Below are 21498 nucleotides of genomic sequence, written 5' to 3' on the forward strand. Positions count from 1 at the left end.
CCATGCTATCATGCTGCCTCTGCAATTCATTATTCATAGAAGCAAGCATGATACATTTGACAGTCAAACTGTCATTTTTCCATATACGATATGTGGCCAATTCCTCCTCAGTTGCATTTTCCCCTGCTGACCCTAGGTCAGGGGTTTCAAGAATGTAGGAAAGTTTTTCTTGTGTGAGAACAATCTTTAAATTTCTCAACCAATCCACATAGTTGGGACCAGTCAATTTGTTTGTATCTAAGATACCTCTAAGTGAGAGTGAAGATGCCATTTTTGCAGAATTAATCTATAATTACAAAGAACACTAATATAAGCAGACCAATCATGATGATATGTATTCAATCAGACAAGGACTTTTATCTAATTGTTACTCCCACTATTTTTGTCGAATATCATAACCCTCAAGTATGATGAACGAGAAAATACTAATTTTCTTAGTGGGGTTGAGATCCAAATTCCTTATAAAAGACCTTGTGGGAATCACAACAAGCCCTTATAAGTTCAAAGGTAGGAAACTCTTTCCAATTGCATCCCATGCAATTTCCAACTTTATTCTGTCCTCTAGCACACATATAGTCTTGTAGGAATCACAACAAACTATTGTGTCTAGTTAAGTCAAACCCTTCATTTTTATGCAGTCATATTTGAATAATGCTGCCCTTGTGGGAATCACAACAAGGCAACATATTAAAATATGCCATATGCATCATATGCACCAAGATATTACAATATCAATCCCTAATACTAGCCTTGTGGGAATCACAACAAGCTAGCATAGATATTGACATAATAATATCTAAGCATGAAGGAAGGACCTTTATAGTGTTATATCAGCAATTAGCTTTTCCAAGGAGGTCAATCAAATAGTTGGCCAAGTAAGCAGATGGGAGGCTCTCCTTACTTAGTAAGGTCCTAATTAAATAACCACCTGTAGCCTCTTTCCTAGACACTAACTTAGTCAATTGATTCAGAATGGCTCAGCTTAAAGCAATTAACACTACGACTTAATTATGAATTTAGTGAGGACTTTCAAATAGTAGTATCTTACTAACATTAAGCTCAACCATAAAGGACAATCAAATAATTGGCCAGAAAAGCAGGTGGGAGGCACCCCTCACTCAGAGAGTGAGGTCCTAATTAAGTAACCACCTGTGGCTTCCTTCCTAGACACCAACTGAGTCGATTGTTCCAGAATGGGTCAGCCCAAAGTTTTCATACTACTATATTGGTCTCATTGCACATTCTATAATTTAGCACTAGCAATTATACTATGCTACAACATGAATATAACACTATCTCATGGCATAAACTAATCATGCGTACAAACAACCTAACTATCTCATAGCATCAAGATAATAGCATGTATTATCATTTGGTTAAACAGATTAAGGGTGGCTCTGATACCACTGTTAGGGTTTCCCAGTGCCCCAGGGCGCAGCGGAAGATACGGGATTATAAAATTTTCTTATAAAACCCATTATATGAAACCCTAATAAGCCAAGATCGCCTTAATAGTATAACCAAATAATGTAGAAAATATAATCTTGGTATATAAGAATACCTATCACGCTATATCCAATATATCTGAAGATGTCCTAAGGTGCCCAAATGTTCACCCTCCGATGTTGATCCACACAGGAATGGGTTCAAGACTCTAGCTCCACCAAAACTTGATTCTAATTGTTCAATCCTTCCAAAGGATTTAATTGGCTGATTTTCCTTCACTTCTTCCTTTCTACCTCTAAAACATTCACTAGCCTTTTTGTCCTAAAGAAGACCCTCTTGTCTTGGGTTAGGACAAAAGAGAGAGGCTTGTAAGAAAGAAGGGATAAGGGAGAGAGAAGGAGAGGCTTTTTTTTGGATGATCTTTAGAACCCCAAGGCACCTCCTTATTTATAAGAGATGGAGGGATGCATCATAAAGGGATGCACCCCATCCACACACCTCATCATGATGAGGCATGTGCCAAGAGAGGCATCCCATCATGATGGGGTGCTAAGGAGAAGGGTGTATCAACTTCTTTCTCACATCTCCCTCTTAAATCATGATGATCCAAGGGCCCAAATGCAGTGAACCAAAGCCAATGGTCCAGATCTAGGTGCCATCTAATGGTCCAGATCAAGACATCATCATCCAGGGTGCCATCCAATGGTCCAGAAGTAAGATGCCATCACCGATGGTCCAGATTCAGGCGCTGAGCAACGGTCCAGATCTTTCATCCAGAGAGCCATCCAGTGGTCCAGATTCAGGCGCTGAGCAACGGTCCAGATCTTTCATCCAGAGAGCCATCCAGTGGTCCAGATTCAGGCGCTGAGCAACGGTCCAGATCTTTCATCCAGAGAGCCATCCAGTGGTCCAGATTTAGGCGCTAACCAGTGGACCAGATCCTTCATCCAGAAAGCCATCCAATAGTCCAGATGAAGGCGCCAACTAGTGGACCAGATCCTTCATCCAGGAAGCGATCGAATGGTCCAGAAGTGAAGGCCCTATCAAACCCAATCCAATTGGGTTTAACCAACTTAAAGAAAACATTAAACCTAATCAAATCAGGTCTAATTAAAGCCAAATGGGTTTCAACTCTTGGCTAACCCATATTAGGTCATGATCTAATCATATTAGATCAACCAAATCTAAGAATCATATTCGAATTTAATTTGAATCAGGAGCTAGGGTTTGCAACACGTGCTAGCATGTTCATCTTGCAAACATGATCTAATCCAATTAGACCCTTGATCAATTCCCTTGTGTGTGACCCATTGGGTTCCTTATCTTAGCCATCAGTAGGTGCAGGTGCAAGTTGACCTAACCTGATTAGAATACCTCTAATCCAATTTAGGTTCAATTTAGTGCTAAACCTGACTTAGCAATCAGAACCTTTCTGATGCTTTGATCTAATTAAACTCTTTGATCCGATCAACCCACAAGACATGATTGACGTCTAGCAACGTATCATGTCTACCCGGAAGATGAGGAATGTATTGGACAAATCCAAACATACCCTTCAGTGGCAAGTTACCGTGCAATTCAATCTCTCAGTCATACTACATCCTGAATAAGTGCATGAGTATGAATCAATATCAAACTCAATCACTTATTCATGTCTCTCTCAATCTTTTATATGATAATTCAAACAATGAAACATTAGAAACTCTTTTTAATATTCATTTTGCTTTGATCAAAGGCTTCTTGAATCATCATAAGATTAGAGTAAGTAGGATGTTACCTTCTCTTACTAGAAGTGACTGATTCCTTGTTGACCTACTCACAACCTTCGTACAAAATCCACCATATCCAGAATACCCCGTACACAACGCAATGTCGTGAATGAGGGTAAACCAAAACATAGCTTCAAGTGCACAAGGTACCATGGTGATCTCAGGTCTAAGGATCACTTGCACAACTCCCACTATGAGAACCATCTTTTGATAATTAAGTAAGAATCCATAAGATGTTCTCATGGCTGGTCATTTCAGTGAACTCATTCCTCTAATGAGCACCCACATCTTTATATTAGTGTCTCACACAAGTGATTGTGAGATCAATCACCCTCTACATTGAGCATACATAAGATGTGCTAGTCTTTCCGGTAATATTGATCCCCGACTCAATATACCAATTTGACTGGGAATATTCTAAATTAGGATTTTAGGATTTTAGGTCTCACTGGTATGATCTCATCATAACCCTAAAACCAATGTCCTAATTTATGGGGTTCATCATCCAATAATAAAATAGATAAGCAGCAAATGATGAAACACAATGCCTTTATTGATATATATCGAGTGTCAAAGTACATGATTTGGAGGATTACAAAGAGAAACCCATCAAATGATTGGCTTATAGGGCATCTACTCTTTCAGATGAAAGCAGAGTGCTTGAATTTGCAAGTTTGTTGGTGCAGTAACTTGAGTGTCCGCTTCCAAATGACCATGTCTCTCCTTGGGAAGAGGACATCAATTCAGAGATATCAACTGAAGGCCAAACATCAAAAGACCCAACCTGGGAATCTGGGATCCATCATTGGATAAGTCAGTGCCTGGAAGAACAAAAGACTACCTTCCTTCAAGAGAGCTGTCCTCATTTAAAGATTTGACAGGTGGAACTCTGTTATCAGAGAGTAGTCTTGATATCATACTTGATGTTTGGCTTGTCTTCAAAGATGATGGGCCTGCTTTAGAAGCCGATGTAGATGGAGAAATTGATGGCTCAATACATGTTGCAATTACTTGTGATCTACTGGAGTCTCTTTCCTATGCTAGGTTAAAAGAATGTAATGTTAAAATCAAAGCAAACTTAATTGAGCATCAATCATGGAAATTAACAGCAAAGAATGAATAGGAATATCTAATAAATGTCTCCATTTTATTCCAGCTCACATTGAAGGGTAAATTTCTTCTGATGGATCCATCTGTTACAAGAATAAGAATATTAGATGAGGAATTATGCAAAGAATGCATGAAAAATTATACCCTCTATGCAGCATTGATTGCATTAACATGAAACATTTATCCACTAAAATTGCAGCAGAAACTTTATTATTCTACAGAAACAAGTTAAGAAGAGTATTAAACATGATTAGTTATCCAGTTATACTTTTCAAAATTTCCTAGGTACGATAGATTATGATAGTATTTACCATATAAAGAGGATCATGTCATAGTTTGACGAGCCTGAAGAACTGACTGGAAATAATTTGACATTTATAAGTGGAACTCGTGCAGTCTCTTTCTAGACATGAGCTGTATGGATTAGAAGAAATCCATACTATATGCCACAGCTTGCGTCAGTGAAAATCACTTCTAAGTTCTGGAATCTACTGATTTGTAAATTCTTTCATGAGTTAAAGGTAAGGGCCGCTCTGCTATTTTGTTAAATTGGAGTAAAAATTTTATATATAACAGCATTTCTTCATATTGTAAAACATTATGTAACTATTAGAAAATTCTGTAGATAAAAGCTTCTTAGCACAAGAATGTTTTCCCTAAATATAGAACACAATCCAAATATTTTACCTTCAGCAGCCACTTTGGAGCTACAACCAATGCTCAATTAATCAGGAGACTTCAGTTGTCTGAGTGCCTGAGAAGCTGCTACCGATGTCTTCCCAGCTAGAAGACCTTCATGATCTGTTTCTATGCGATGCTTAAATTCTGAGTCCATATTCCCACTGTTGTGATGACAAAACTCAGAATGGTTGTCGAAAACATCCATTGTATGAGTTCGGTTGCCACGTAGAAAGCTCCATCTAGAGGAGCATCCAGCATTCTTATGAGCAGAATGACTGCCGCTCATCTTGTAATAGGAAAACAAAGGTTTCTTCCTTGGAGCAGCCACACAACAGATGGCCCCCATAATCTTGATGTTCAAACTAGAAACCACAAAAAGAACGACTAGAACCCTCCAGAGTGAAAGGAACCTCAAATAATTTCAAGTAATCCTGATATTTAGAGCCAACATTATTGGCACTAGTTCTTGGAGAAGAAACTACATTAAATCTCCAGCTGTTCCTGTATGCATTAGATGGAAATCAGTCAATCATAACAACATGAAGGTCAATACATGGAGCTAGAATTCCAAAAGTTATATTCATGCAGACTCAAATAATAAACAATCATAGAGTGGTACCACAGGTAGAGAAGCGCAGAAATTCACTCAATTAAACGACAAATGAAAGAAAACAAAAAGGACCAATTCATCTAAAGAAACTTGATCAGAAAGATCATCTTAACACAGCCTACATATGTAGAAACAGAATCTCTGTCCAAAATAACCAAAATCGTATATGCCTCCACAATGTAAAAAGAGGTTGTGAAAGAAATTCTCATCAAACTCCTAGAAGAACATCAGTACCAGGAAAAAAAAGAACTTCAAGAAGAACATGGAAAATTCTAGTCTAGTTTACTATTTTATTATTTGTGCCATAACAGACCATCTCATACCTTTAACAAATTTGGTGAGCTATTGATTCTGGACCAGCGTGCCACAAAAGAAGGCAATCGCCAAATTTCACGTATAGTATCAAAAGAATGAACAGAATAAGAACTGGCACAAAATATTACATCAAAATATCAAAAGAGATTTTAAGTAGAAAGGGAATCTAGATATTAAAATGGCACAAAATATTACAATTACATCAAATGAGAACTGCTATAGCAAAATCCAGACAGCGCAAGCAATTGGTAGAGCCAGCAATCATTAATCAATGTTTTTTTTCTTTTTTTCTGATGATAGCCAGCAATCAAAGTCGATAAGAGAATAATGCAAAATATTAAAAGGACATTTATTTATGTTATAAAAAATATAACAATATTTTCAGAACAAGATCAACTCTTTTTGCTGATCGTTTCCTTCTATCTGAAAATTGAAGTTTCTTGAATGAATTTCGATAGAAGATATATAGATAGAAAGCTTCGAAAAAGACTAACCACGAAGAGCATTTAGAGAAGAGAAGCAATAGAATCGATCCAAGCCCAACACCATGGTGCCTCAGAATCCAATCCATCGCCACAACCTTAACCTCCGGGCTCTTATAAAGGAGTTTCATCAGCCGGTGTGGAACCGGAAGGACGCCCACGAGAATGTCGCGATGGCTCCCAGCGAGAGAGCGAGAAGGTTGGAAGGTAGAGCGGTGCGTGGACGGTCTTCCGGTTACGGATTTGTTGGATTTGGGTTAGGGAGGAGGAGGAGGGGTTAGGGATCCCCGGGGGGGGGGGGCAGCCGCAGTGGTTAGGGATGGGGGGTGGGGGGCCGACTGCAGGGTTTAGGGTTTAGGGGGGGAGAGGAGGGTTATTTGGGCAAGGGAGGGTGATTTGGGCGGGGGGCTGACACTTAGTTTCATTTTAGGTTTCCCTCTTTTTACTTTTTTTTAAATTATAATTACTCAAAAATAATATTTTTAATATTTTTGGAATTACAAATGAAATTTGGTGACGGAAATTTCTGTCAATAATCTGTTACTGCCAAAAATAATCTTTTAAAAATTTATAAACACTTAGGTTACGATTTTTGTGACGGCTGAATTTGTCACTGTCTCATTGCAATTTTGGTTATCAGTTTTGTGACAGATATTCCGTCACTACGGTGGTCACTAAGTTTTAGCGCCCACGCTATCCGCGTATTTTGTGACCGGTCTGTCAATAATCTGTCACTAAGTTCACACCATGGTGACCAAATTTCTATCTGTCACTAATCCGTCACAAATAGTGACTGATAACGGGCCGTCACTAGTTTTCCGTCACTATACGCTTGTTTTCTGGTAGTGATATAAGAATCATGTTGCGAAGTTACAACCTCGTTCATCAACAATGCGTCGCTTTATAAGTCGGCCATCACCAAGCATGTCTCTCACCTGGTAGTCTTAAATATAAAATATTAGAAGAAAAATCTTTGAAAATGATGACACCAAAAAGATCAACCGCCAAAGAATATTTATAAGTAACAAAAAAGATGACAAAAGCATGTAAGTTACACATGCAGATACCTAAATGGAAAAGATTGCATATACCGCGCAACAGTCTCTGAGATTCAGCATGAATTTGCTCCAGATTAGCCCTCCTCTCCTGTGGAACAAAATGGAAAAGTAGGTCAACAACAAATAAAACCCAGAAATTTTTACTACTGAAATAAAAAATACATATATCAAAAACATCACCACCTTCTCAAGTTTTCTCTTCTCTCGAATGGGTTCTTCTGGTCTCCCTTCCTGGCCAGCCAACTCACCAGACTTCTTCTTCTTCTTCTTCTTCTTTTTCTTCTTCTCCGTGATATCTTCTTCCCCTTCCAAATTCAGCCGCTTCTTTGCCAATCTCTCCTTCCTCAGATCATCCATTATTCCCCCCATTCCAATTTTTCAAAAAATTAGGGTTACAGAGTCCCTGACTAGGCAAGGAGCCCTTCGCCCTTGCCTAGTCAGGGAGGGGTTGGGGAAAAAACTCACCTGCAATAAAATGCTGGAGAGGAAGAAGGAGTGGAGCTTGCCGTCGGATGCGCTCGGCGCCGGAGAGCACAAGGATCGGCCGCTCGTCGTCAGAGAGGAGGGAGGAGGAGAAGACCTTGCCGTCGGACGTCGCTCGGCGCCGGAGAGGACAAGGGTGGGCAATTCGTCGCCGGAGAGGAGGAAGGAAGAGAGGAGCTAGGGCTTGAGATTGGGATGTAGAATGAGGAGGGGAATGGCCCGCTTGTTTTTTGTTGTGAATTTGAGTTCTGACAATGCGTATACACGTCGTCTTAGGCCACAATCTACCACGACGCTAATTAGCGTCGTCTATGGCCAACACTTTTAGAAAACGTCGGTATATGTTGGGGTTGGACCGAAAATCGCCGACGCTTATAAAAAACGTCGGCAAAAAAGGATCGGTAAAACTCCATTTTCTTATAGTACCATTAGCATGGAATTGTACATGGTAACTGAAAAAGTAAATGCATCAAACCGACTAGATGCTCCTAGTGGCATGATAAAACAAATATTTAGCCCTCAATGGCTCCATGCTTGTGACTTGTGGGTTCATGTGTCGGGAATGTTGCATGTGACATATTTGTTTCGTCAAAAAATCCTCATTATTTCGTCCACTTAGAATAACGTCTATGAGAGCATATCTTGATAATCGCCTCCGTGAAATCTCACAACGTATCGGCCAAAGCCATTGAGACAAAGCTAAAGACAAAAGCCATGGGTTATTTTATATTTGTAAGCATAACATAGTCTTAATAATTTTAGCTGGGGATCTACTTTTAAAAGTAAAACTTGATTACAATTAGCTATGACGAGCATTAGTTTATAATGGTTGTGCTAATCCTGCAAAATTAGTCTGAGAGATACCGTTGGGATGGTTGTATCGATTCAATGAGCATAAGATCCCAAGTTTGAATAGAATGTCTGCGTCCTTTCTTTAATAATAATAGCAGTGCACATTAAAGAAAAACTATGATTCGAAAATCTGTCCAAACAAAAGTCTCGTGTTTATTGCAAATTTTGCCTATATGTGGAGTCATGTCTATTCTTAGAATTATAACAACAATAGATTGAGCTCCATGAATTATGAATTATTTGAATATTGACATCTCAACGTCCACACCCAGTCCCCTAGTTGATCCTGTTTATAAGACACTTCGAGGAAATGATGCATGAAGGTGGTGCACAAGATAGGAATGCAGTATGCCCACCTTAATTTTGTTACCGGAGAAGAAAGATCTACTACACCATATGCAGTACTTTGAATCACGGGTGCATGTGAAAATGCTAAATTTCATTGACATTAATTGGGAAAATATAAGAAGAAAAGTAATACATGGCTCTCATCTGAACGACTACATGCACAGGTACTAGAAAGAGCACACAAAAATGTGAATTATTATTTACTTGAAATTTATACCATCCGCTGCTCTTCACGTGAACCAACAGACTCACATGTCCTTCAAGGTCTTGCGAATTTTATTTCCAGTGCTAGACTAGATAATGCAATTATTAAAGAAAATATAAAGAAAAATGTGCGTCAGAGAGAGAGAGAGAGAGAGAGAGAGATTCATCTATGGAGCAATGATTGAGACTTGTGAGGCGGGAGGAGAGGGGCATGAGAAAAGGATGGAAGTAAGATGACAAAAACATAAGGGATAATTATAGAAAAAGAGACGACCATAGATCCGTGATACCCCTAGACGGCAAAATTAAATGCCATTCAACTTTGTAACAACTACCAGAGAAACATTACCCAGTGAGTGACATCGCAAACATCATACAAGGAGAAATTTGGAAGCAAACAAGAAGGACATGCTAAAGACTTGGGAAAACTGGCATTCGCTGGGGAGAGGGGCTAGCGCAGTTTAGGGAGGTAATGGTAAGATAGGATAAAAGAAGAAGAAAAGAGAGAGCGAGAGAAGAAAGACAATGGAAGGTGCTTGGCTGGTGGGGTTGGTATGGTCATTGGGGTCAAAGTGTTAGAATTGGCTAGAGGGAGGAAATATCAACCTATTACAGTCCATGGGGGTGGAAATTTTGAGTAGTGTAGATTAAGTAGTAGGACTTGAGAAGTGGTAGGCTTTGGTACGTCAACTCCAAAGTTGAAATTTAAGAGCCTCTCTAGCGTACAATAGAATTTAAGACTTGAAATTTAACATTCCTCACGTTGAAAGAAAGAGCATCCATAGGCCCTTCTCTCTCCAACTCTCTCGAGTGTACGCAGTTCATGCACACATGCAAGCTACTTTTCAACCACGCGCCCGCCCCGCCCCCCCCCCCCCCCCCCCCCCCCCCCCCCCCTCCCTCTATATATCATGTAAGACAGGGGCGTGCGTGGGTGTGTGTGTGTGTGTGTGTGTGTGTGAGAGAGAGAGAGAGAGAGAGAGGGAGAGGGATAGTAATACATGCCAATGGATACGTAGTGAAAGAGTAACTGGACGCAATTATGAGAGTTAACCAAAATGTCATGAGAGAGAGAGAGAGATAATAATACATGCCAATAGATACATGGTGAAAGAGTAAGTGGACGCAATTATGAGATAGCCAACCCAAATGTATTGCATGAGTGGACCGAGACGGGTGTAGAAGCATGCACAAAGTGGTGGTATATTACATAAGAACTAGACATGTTAATTGCATCATGCACCTTTCTTAACAAAGATAACCTGAAAGACAAGAAAAAAGGAATCATGAAAAGGAAACAAAAGAAAATGCATTCAGTTTATCTGTATCTATGAGAGGGATATGATGCTAGAAAGCAAAAGAAACGAGAGATGGAACCCTCTAACCAACATTCAAGTATCTATATCCTACTAACTAAACAGTAACAACAACAACTGCAACAGATTCCCCAACCATTTCGCCAGGTTGAGCTACGTATATCTTCAAGGCCTTTGGTCTCCCTATTCTTCTCTTGGTTCTTTCTTATTTCTTTCTTCTCTACCATTGCAGGCTTCCACTGGCGAAGGGTCGGCTAGAGGATGCAGACTTCATTTGGGAATCCAGGGAGCTCATGTCTGGGCCATGATGCTATTCTCCCTGGGAAACCCCACCGCCCATGCTCCTCACCATATCACCAACCCCGAGGAAGTCTCTAGTCAGCTGATCGGAACCTCTAACGCTTCCAGCTGAAAGATTGTGATGAAACTTGGCTTCGTCCACGTTACACAAGCCTGAATTGAACCCACCAAATCCCCCAGATTCTTGTCCTTGCTGACCAGTTGTGCAACTCCCACCAAATGCTGCGATCCCATCGGAGCCACCAATAAGACCAGCTTTCCCATTTGCAAGCGAATGCATTAGGTCATGGAGACGGGTTTCATTCTCCATTTGATATCTCAAGCCATCTCCACCACCACTGCTGCCGCCACTAAAGCTAGCCTGGAAATTAGTTCTCTTTGCACCGGAAGATGAAGAGCTATTGAAGCATTGAAGCAAGGAGGACCCACCACTTGTTGTTGAACCCATTTGAGCAGCCTTCTGAAGCAAAGCGGTCGCAGACATCTGAGGATAGGAGGATTCATTTTGCATTGAGGTGCTAAAGATAGAAGATATGCTGGCACCCATGTGATTACTCATATTTCCTGAGATAAGGGTGGTGCCATTTCCATTTCTCAGTTGATCAGAAATCAGTAAGTGGTTGTTTTGGTTGCTAGCATTGTTGCTGGTGTTGATGCTACTTGTACAGCTACTGTTGGAGAAGAAGCTGAGGTTGAAGAGGTTGGCTGTGGCAGCAGCGGCAGAAGAGGAAGAGGCGATAGTGCTGCTTTGGAGATCAGGGAGTTGCATTAGCCCACGGAAGGTCTTGTTTTGGGGATAGGAATGGTGGGACTGTGTTTCTTCATTGAATTCGTGGTTCGAGCAATCACCAAGGAAGAAGGCAGAAGAGGGAGGAGGCTGAGGTGGATGGAAGGGGGAAAGGTTTGGAAATGAGATGAGGTGATCGAAATGGGATCCACTGGCGCTGCTTCCACCGAGCTGAGGGATGTTGGAGGATGGCTGACTTTGGTCTTGTAGTGAAGTAATTTGAGAATTTACTTGAGATAGGCCTAAAGCCATGCTACTATTCCCATAAAAGTGGCTTCCGATAGCGCTCAGTCCAGTTGGAAGCCTCGTACCCTCTTGTGCTAGGGCATCGCAGAAGGCTCTGTGAGTGATGAAGCTATCGCGCCTGCATGAAGTAGAAAAAAAATGTATGTGCTCAATTAGTTTTTCATTGCATAGAAGTACACCAGTGATTACAATAATTCATTAAATTTTGATGACTAACCTTGCAGGCAAGTTAGGCCTAACAAGTTTACTTGGCTTAAGTTTACAACTTAGCTAGTCAAGTACATGGACAAGTATCTCAAAGAACTTGCTTGTCATTTAGAATAATTCTAGTTAAGAAGTGAAGTACAGTTCCCATACTTACATGCACCCCATTTAGAGGCACTCAGAGGAGGTCAGAGAGAGGAATTAATATCCAGATACTCAGAAGTACTTTCATCATTACTCATGCCAACTAAATTAGTAGAAAAAATCCAAGGGCAGACATTTCACCATCCACCTGAAGGCTCGAAGTACCCGCTTTTTTTTCCATTAGTTGAATGTCAAGCGAGTCCAGTTCCCCAAGATACAATACTGCATCAAGAGGGGGGAGAGAAGAAATTTCCCCAAGAGGCTGAAAAAGGTCAGTCCCGTCAAGGAAAAGCCCATTCCAAGAAGCACTCTTAAGGCCAAGTACGTACCTAGCTGTCGTCCTTCTGTTCCCATTGGTCATCTGCAGTTCAGGGGTTCCGATCTGTTCTTTACTGTTGGGGATTAATTACAGGATGTTCGTAAAATGTATGGGTGGTCTGTAATTTGTCATAACGGTGGTCTGGTTCTCTCTTTTGCATTTGCCCAGCATTGTACAAAAAAAAGAAAAATAAAAAGGTCACACCCTTCAATGAATGCAAGCATGCCATTTTTGCGAGCAACATGAAGCTCAATTATCAATAACACCCGCTTCTATTTCCCTCCATGTCATTAAATTCCAAATCGTACGAAGCCTCCATGCTTCCGAATGAAAGAATTTTGCCAAAACGGTGAGAGCCGCTCCCTTTTAAGTATCATTATATGCCCGGCACCTCTCTTAGCCTCACATTCTGATCACAGCGAGTAGAACAACGAACATTGAACCCCACCCTACCCCCTCCCCGCGGCAAATATGCAAGTGAGAGAGAGAGAGGGGGGGGGGGGGGGGGGCGCGCTCTTCCCAAGTTCCAATCCTAACGTTTTCGTGAGAAGATGCACCTGCTAAGGCCAAGGGCCTTCCCACATCCAGCCCACAAGGGAACAAATCTTTTAAGCTGCTTACATGGCAGCACGTGAACAGGAGAGAGAAGAAGCGCAGAAAAAGGCGTTGGTTTCGAGGAGAAAGACGAGAGCCTTTTTTATTTTTATTTTTTCGGTGATAAGACGAGAGCCTTTTCCAGTTGATGCCCTATGAGCTTGGTTAGGCAATTCACGTGGGTGCAGTACCTTACTGCCATGTAAACCCAACTCCGCCACCCCTCTCTCTCTCTCTCTCTCTCCACACCGGGGAATTACAACTCTAACCCTACCCCTTAAAAAATAACCATAATAATAACAAACGAAGAAAGGAAAACTGGAAAATAAAACCCTAATCATCATCTGGAGCTAGCTGACTGGAATGGATATAATTTAGAGGAATCTATGATGATATGTTAGAATGATGGATAAATGGAATGACGGATTATGCATGGTATCAAGAATTAACGAATGGATAGATGAACGGGAGTGCAGTACCTGGAGAAGAGGGTGCCGCAATCGCAACGGTACTCGCGGGTGCCGCATGTCTTGGAGTGTGCCTTCCAGTCGGACTGCACGGCGTAGCGCTTTGAACACTTCTCACACTTCCATTTCTTCTCGCCATGCTTGCGGAAGAAATGCTTCTTGACGCCGGTGAGGTCGCCAAGGGCGCGGGACGGGTCATGGTGCACGCACGTCGGCTCGGGGCACACGTAGACCCGGCGTCGCACCTCCTTGGTGCTCCTCTGCCGCAGCTTCCATGGCAGGTTGTGGCCGCGGCGGTGCAGCTGCAGATTCTGCTCCCGCTGGAACCCCTTGTTGCACACCTCGCAGATGAACCGGTTTGTCGTCATCAGTGTCTTGGGCGATAAAGCTATCACTTCCGCATCTGGATCTGCTCAAAAAATGTTCTTCATGAGTATTTTGAGATAATTGATTGATTAATTTATCCTACTATAATTTTGTATTGTTAGTTGAAATAGCGATATGCAATATATTGGTTGGTTATTAATTTTGTATTAGTTTAGTGAGTGGAAACTAGTAAAGGCCAAGATTGTTGAAAAAATTGTAAAATTCTAACATAGTTTGTCCTTGAATTGAGAACCGTAAGTAATTAAAATGATTCGTGAAAGATTGATGAAAGTAGGAAGCAAACAGTTAATTTTGAATTTAGAAGATCTAAGGGACACGAAATCTGAATAAATTCTTTTGTTTTCTTGGATTAGTGAACACAAGAAAGGACTTGAAATGATTAAGTGGGAGATAGATTGTGGAATGATGGCAAAGAAGGGCATGGAGAAGAAATAAACATATGACATGAACTTTTGAGAACTTCCATTTCATTTAGTTGAGAAATATATTGAAGAATGGTGAAGAAATTGGAAGAGAGAAGAAGAAATCATTTTCATGTAGTCCTCAAAAATAGTATCAAGAAAAAAAAAGTAGTCAAAATTTTCAAGACATTAATTGCCGAATATGCAACACGGGAAACAGAAAACTCATTTCATCTGACCTTGAAATAGCTCGATTCACTAACCTAATGAATTAGTATTTCTGAAGATTATATAAACAAGAATTAAAAAGCATAGGAAAAGGTCAAGTTCAGGAAAGAAAGCCTAGTAACGAATCCGATCAAAGTTGGGTTTATTTTTCCAGATTAGGGTTCTAAGAATCAAGAGATAAATTGAAAGAGGTAAAGGCCTTAGACATGCAACTGAAGAGTATGTGGGATTCATCATGCGTCTGTGTGTGGGTGTGCAGATACTTGCATGGATTTCCAGGGACGTTTCTCTTCTTCTTCACTGGGGCTGTGGTTTGCGAAGCTGCTGTCGAAGAGGTGGGTATCGAGGCCATTTGCTGTTGCTTCATCTGGTTGTGGAGCTCTTCTTCTCTGATTTCAAAGAAGGGTGCCGTCGACGAAGCTGAAGCCATCTCCTATCTCAGAGCCAAAATTAACAGCACTTCTCTTTTCTCGAGATGATTCTCTTCCTCCCGTTTCTTCTTCCTGACCTCCTGCTTTTTTTTTAATTTCTGATAAGATAACTGACTAGTCAATATCAAACCATGATAAAATTCCGACTACCCAACATAGCAACCATGAGCTCCCCATCTTTTGTTTCCTCTATCTATGTATCTGTCTATCCACACTTTCCCCTTTTCTAAATCTAAAAGACAAGAAAAGAAACAAAGAAAGGGAAGAAAGGCAGAAGACCCTACATGGGTATTGATCTGAGACACCCCCTGGACGACCCTTCCGAAAGCCTCCAAACTCTGACCCTCCAGCGGGCTCTTCCTAGATTAACAAAAAACAAAGAGATCTGGAAATCCAAACAAACAGTTGCACTCTAAACTAGCAAAAAGAGAGAACAAAACGATATAAGGGGGAGTAAGAAAAAAAACAAACCAATTCAAAGATCTCTTCCTGATCTTCCTCCTCTATCTTCTACTGCTCTCGTTTCTTGTCAATAAGAATTGAAGCAGTGGAGGTGTAGGGTGGACGCTAGTGCTTGTTTTATGCCTTTCATTTCCTTGTCATACTTTTCTACTTTCACACAGTTGCAGTCCCTAATTATTTTCGACCTTTTCCTCACCCTTTTGCTCCACAAATAAAAATACCTCCATAATATGTAATAAATGGGGGGTGGGGAGCAGAGAGAGAGAGAGTTGTTCTGTTGATGGCGGTCTTGCGCAGGCAAAGCGTGTCGTTATGCGGCTAAGGATGGGGTCCACCGACCTGTGGGCCTTACCCTCCTCAGTCACCCCTGGCGGCATCGTGAAGAAGAGAGAATTTTAGGCACACGAATTACAGTGACATATAAAATAGATAGGTTGGGCTTTGTTGTCCAGCTCATTTGCTAACTATAACAGTTTCTGAGTGCAGTGAGATTAATTAGTAGAAGGAGAAGCCATTACTACCTTTTCTGTCATACAAATTAATAGTTTGTTTGTTTTCTCCTTCCTCCCAACTGGTACTTCCTTTTTCCTCCCTTAAATTTCTGTTTTCTTTAATAATTACTTTTGTATTTTTGCTGGTAGCAAACCGCAGGGCAAATAACAATGCAGACTGTGATGTTCATTGCACACAATGTTTGGATAATCTTCTGCCCATACGAAGCATTCACCTAAAATTACTAATTTACCGCTCAAGAATTGAATGGTTTTGTTCTAAACTGTGTTGTTATTCCTTTCCATTTATGCAACATAAGATTACATATGAAGTTAATACTAATCTAATCATGGTGCTGTGACTACACTTTAAAGCTACAAACTCAGTATTAGTAACCGGACGGTGCGCCTTTTAATGGAGTGTTGACATCTGGTAATGAAGCTGTGCAATGAATTGCAACACAATACATGATTAATTCTAAATTTTTGATGTAAATGGTTAATTGTATGCAAATAAAGGGATAAGTTTCTCAATGAATCATGACTTAAAATATCTAGGTGCTTATATATGTTTGCTTGGAGAAATTTCTGTACCTTGTGCATTACATGACCATGCATCAAACAAATAAAACTATGGAATTTTAGTCTACAGTAACTAAATTAAAGATATTACAATATAGACGTTAATTCTATCGCTATAGACTATTTTTGATATTTTTAAATATTTTAAATAAAAATATTTTCAAAATACATTTTTATTTTCTTTAGAAATAAAGAGGATTGAATTTTTTATAAAAATAATTAATTATTAAAATAAAAATATCCAAGTATATTTAAAATAAGTAAATTAATATTTTGAAAAAAAATAAATAAGTATAATAAACCATAACTTCATACCAGAAGCTAATATTATTATGGTGTATGTATATATCCTAATTCCATCTAGACCCTATCAGATACGGAAATGAATTCGGCACGATAGTATTTGACTCATTTTTAGCATTAATTTATAAAAACTATTTGATTACAGAAGATGCAACATTAATTTATTAAAGAAATATTTGATTTTGATTGCATCGATAGTGATGGTTGTAACTGCTATAACAAGTTATATCGATGGTTATAAACCATTGCTATAGGATGCCTTAAGACCATTACAATAGAATCATATATACCAATGGTCATCAAAATCATGATAATAGCTTTTAGCGGTGCTACCTGCTGCAGCAGTTTACCAATGATTTTACCAATAGTTTTCTATAATTTTTGCTATGGTTTTTACCACTACTATAAACATCCTTTGTTGTGGTACAATAACTATACAAGAATTCAAGCATTTATTGCTGAACTTTTAGGGATGAATCATAATATTATAATTAATGAATTGACCTAAATCGATTTTGGGGCAAAAATTATTTTTCCACTTTAAAAAACTCTATTTATTGATGACTTTGTCACAATTTTCTGATTCATCATTACAAGTATACACCTTTCATAATAAGCTTATAGAGTGATCATTAAAAATCTCTAGTTTTAATGACGATATGTTATTTTGTAACAAGTTTGACGCTAAACTTGATGGTTGTCAACTCACTAATGATGAATTTATGATTTATCACTAAAGCTAATGTCTTTGGTGATGATATTTGAAAATGGTCAGTGTGGGTATGTACATTTAAATGACGTGCTGATAGAGTGGTTATTAAAGTGTATTTCTTTAGTGATGATAAAGTATGTTGTCATAATTTTTGAGACCAAAATAAATGTTGGTCAATGCATTGATGACAATTTTATGATTCAACACTAAATCATATTTATTTAGTGACAATATTATAAAATAGTCACTATAGTATATACCATTAATAACAAACTTATAGAGTGGTCATTAGAAGTCTATATATATATATTGATAATAAATTATGTTGCCATTAAAATTTTATAAATTAATGATGAAATTAAGATATCATCAGTAAAAGTGTCAAACTATAATAATAGTTTAGCAACGCATGTGTTAATCACTAAAATAAAGTATCGATCCTGATGTTCTGTAATCACTAAAATCAAGTATAGATCCTAATTTTATGTTAGTGTGTTGTTAAAACCAAACTAATCATCATGAGAATTGAAGTAGAGACACAGCATATATATAACTACGAATGTAAAATTTTAAGTTTCATTTTCTTTCATTGATCATCATAAATTGAGATACATAGGCTTGTCTATAAAATTGATGACTATAAAATGACTCAGATCGGAAGGAGATGCAGTGGGCTCTGATACCAATTGATGCAGATAGGGAGCGGATTGCTATAATTTTTTTTTCTTGATGATAGGCGAGGGCTAAACTTCTCTTTGATGTCTTTTTCTTCCTCTTTTCTTTCCTCTGCTAATGGCAATGGACGCTAAGACTTCATGTGGATGGAAGAAAGGAAGATGAAACCTCAGCAAACACTTCTGCAAACTCGCTGTAGGCTATCAGCAGGCTTGGGGTTGACTCAAGGTAAAGAGGGGTCGACTCGAGATGGGCTGGAGTCGACTCGAGATGGATTGAGGTCGACCATCTCAGAGAATCCAGAGAGCAATTTCATCTGTTTTCCAGTTGGGGTTGACTCGAGTTTTCTTGGGGTCAACTCGAGCAAGTTGGGGTTGACTCGAGCAAGTTGGGGTCGACTCACTGGGTGTATCAGGGAACGAGCTCTCTGTTGTACCAGACGGATCGACCTGAGAGGCTCTGGAGGTCGACTTGGATCGACTTTGGAGTCAACTCGATGAAGTTGGAGTCGACTCGAGACGACGTGAAGTCGACTCGTGGTCGGAAGGAGTCGACTCTTTCAGAAAATCTTGAACTTCACGGATGGGCTGATCTTGTGGAACTTGATCCGGACGTGAATTCTTAGGGAAAAGTAATGGGATTTGGATTATGGGAGATGTGGGAGAAAGGCTAGATGATGATGGAATGATTTTAGGAGATTTAAACAAAGAAAAAACTTGATTCAAAGAAATATAAGGAAGAGATGGTGTATGGCTGAGTTATTTGGATTTTGGGAAAAACTAAAATCTATAAATTATATAGATGAGTTAGATGAATGGAATAGAATCTGATATTGAAGAAGACTACAGAAAATAAGAAATTAAAGTAGAAAATAAAAAGGATAACTATTGGACCAATGGAAGAGTCTCACCTCCAAAAGATCCAATCTTTAGAGAGGAAGGAGTCTCACCTTCTCTCCAATCTTACTTGGAATCTCACCAAGCATGTAGAGGAATCTCTCCTCACGAAAGAACATTGGAATACCCAGAGATTTCTCACCAATTTCGTCATCTAAAACTCTCTCTCTCAATTTTATTCTTCATACCTTCTTTTATATAGAAAAGAAGGTTGGAAAAGATAAAGACTACAACCAGACTTTACTTGGACTCAAAACCAAATAAGGACACTTTTTAAAATTCAAATCAAATGATAAACTTCCTAAACAACTTGTCAACTAAAGGTTCGAAAAGTGTCACCCCTTGATTGTGCGTGGGTTGGAGTTTAAATGGATAATCTTCAGCCGCATACAATTCCTACTTTGACTCAAACTCCTGCTCGAGTACCAGCATCAGCATGAAGTTCGGAAGACTTCTCAAAATTCATCCAATCTCCAAATTTTATGTTCTTATAGTCATTGAAAGCTATGGATGTTTACTTTCCAACAAAATTTGAATCAACTTAATCGGACTTCTGTAACTTCCAAAATCTGCAAAATACTATATGGTGTTTTATCTATTACGAACTTCAACTAGGTCTGAAATCTGAATTCCTTCCACATGTGAGAGATCTTCATGGTTGAACTTCTCCACGTGATGAGTGATGATCTTCACGGCATTAGGAATCCTTCTTAATGGCACTCAATTACAAAGACTCAATCTTAAACACACGGACTTAATCTTCTCACTTAAAAACTCAATTTCACTCATACGACTAAACTAAATTCTCCACACATGACCCAATATGACTTGACTCAATCCTTGCATAACATGGATTATTTTGATACCACTGTTAGAAGTATGCCCTAGAAGCCAATTTGGCTGACGCATTATTTTATTCGGAGACATAAATTTATACTTGACCTAATAATAAATTTATTAGGATGGGCATTCTTTTCATTCATGTTCTTACGTGTCCATGAATCGTCCAAGGAATTAATAAGATGATGACACGTATTCTCAAGAGTTGAGAATTTGAGGCATGTGTCATTGGTGATTAATTTCTGAATTGCTCCTGATCGATGGATCCATCACGAGGGACGGTGATCGATCCGCTGAGATTAGTGCACAGATCACTTAGTCAGATGGATGAGTCTTGAGTCCACAGTGTGGGGACACTAGAGTGATTGTGCAAGTGCTTGTTAGAGAACAAGGGTACTGAGCATGACCAAAGCAAGTAGTCACTTGGATGTCTATCCACTCGTCAGTGGCTTACTTAATGCTACAGTTGTATGATTGGTCCTTTGACCTGCGATGCCTCGGCTATTCATAATGAGGTTGCTGTAGTTTGACGAGCACATAAACATGGGCCCTATCCATTTGGATCCTTATGGTGCAGATTGACTGCAGTAGGTTCATTGTAGGAGTAGGGGTGCATCTACATGGAATCTATCGACCTTGATAGATTAGGAGAGATCCTATGTGATTTATGAGACTGGGTTCTTAAATCCTTGGCCAAGGTAGTTTTTGGAAAAAAGAGTTTTTCAATCTCGAACTGGAGTCGAATAAATTTTACATATGACATATGATGGGGTTTGACGAGTTATCCATGATCTCCATCCTGTCGGGATCCACGATAGAGGGACTGTATCATACGCTAACTGCACCTAGAGGTTCATCTATTCCATTCTGCTGGATTGCCACTACATGCTGCTAGGTGTCATTGGTGGATTGTGAGACTCAGAGACATTCACTTGATGATCAGTGAACCCGAATGAGAAGAGTTGGAATTGTTCCAATCCATTGAAAAGTGTTCCAATCCATTGAAATATGTTGTGATAGAGATCACAAATATCTGACTACCAGACAGAATAGAATCTATGGAGTCACACACAATAGAGGATCTGATCAATCTAATGGTTGGCTTGTGATTTGGAATCACAATAGTTTGTAATTATCAATTTGATTGATAATTGGTTTAACCCACTAAGAGTTAGTGAGTTGAAGAAGAAATTAATTGCAATTAATTGCAATTTGATTGAATCAATTGGACTTAATTAATTGGACTCGATCTTATTTGATAAGGTTCAAGAGTCCTACTTGAAATAGAACTTCTAGAGTTCTAATTAGATTAGGACTTCAAATTATTATAGTCCTACTTGGAGTAGGATTCTTAA

General features: G+C 39.4%; 1 protein-coding gene and 1 long non-coding RNA gene across 8 annotated transcripts; both read right to left on the reverse strand.

Annotated features, from left to right (window-relative positions):
- Positions 1–4043: 4043 nt before the first annotated feature.
- On the reverse strand, positions 4044–6599 carry LOC120108445. 5 transcript variants are annotated; one of them, XR_005509802.1, is made up of 5 exons: positions 6426–6599; positions 5940–5967; positions 5013–5507; positions 4377–4408; positions 4044–4255 (listed from the first exon to the last, which is right to left on the reverse strand). It is a non-coding gene; the product is annotated as an uncharacterized LOC120108445 (long non-coding RNA). The 5 variants fall into 5 exon arrangements; XR_005509800.1 differs by lacking the exon at positions 5940–5967 and having other exon boundaries at positions 4044–4250; XR_005509799.1 differs by lacking the exon at positions 5940–5967.
- A 3977-nt stretch (positions 6600–10576) lies between these two features.
- On the reverse strand, positions 10577–15832 carry LOC120108446 (protein indeterminate-domain 5, chloroplastic-like). Of its 3 annotated transcripts, none has more exons than XM_039122055.1 (5): positions 15654–15832; positions 15467–15542; positions 15019–15262; positions 13748–14144; positions 10577–12125 (listed from the first exon to the last, which is right to left on the reverse strand). In XM_039122055.1, the coding sequence occupies exons 3-5, from the start codon at positions 15179–15181 to the stop codon at positions 10985–10987; spliced, it is 1701 nt and encodes a 566-aa protein (XP_038977983.1). In that variant the 5' UTR covers positions 15182–15262; positions 15467–15542; positions 15654–15832; the 3' UTR covers positions 10577–10984. The 3 variants fall into 3 exon arrangements, with proteins under 3 accessions (XP_038977983.1, XP_038977981.1, XP_038977982.1); XM_039122053.1 differs by having other exon boundaries at positions 15019–15280; XM_039122054.1 differs by having other exon boundaries at positions 15019–15280; positions 15467–15567.
- Positions 15833–21498: the final 5666 nt, after the last annotated feature.

The sequence above is a fragment of the Phoenix dactylifera genome, unplaced genomic scaffold (genome assembly GCF_009389715.1).
Source record: "Phoenix dactylifera cultivar Barhee BC4 unplaced genomic scaffold, palm_55x_up_171113_PBpolish2nd_filt_p 001339F, whole genome shotgun sequence".
Lineage (NCBI taxonomy): Eukaryota > Viridiplantae > Streptophyta > Magnoliopsida > Arecales > Arecaceae > Phoenix > Phoenix dactylifera.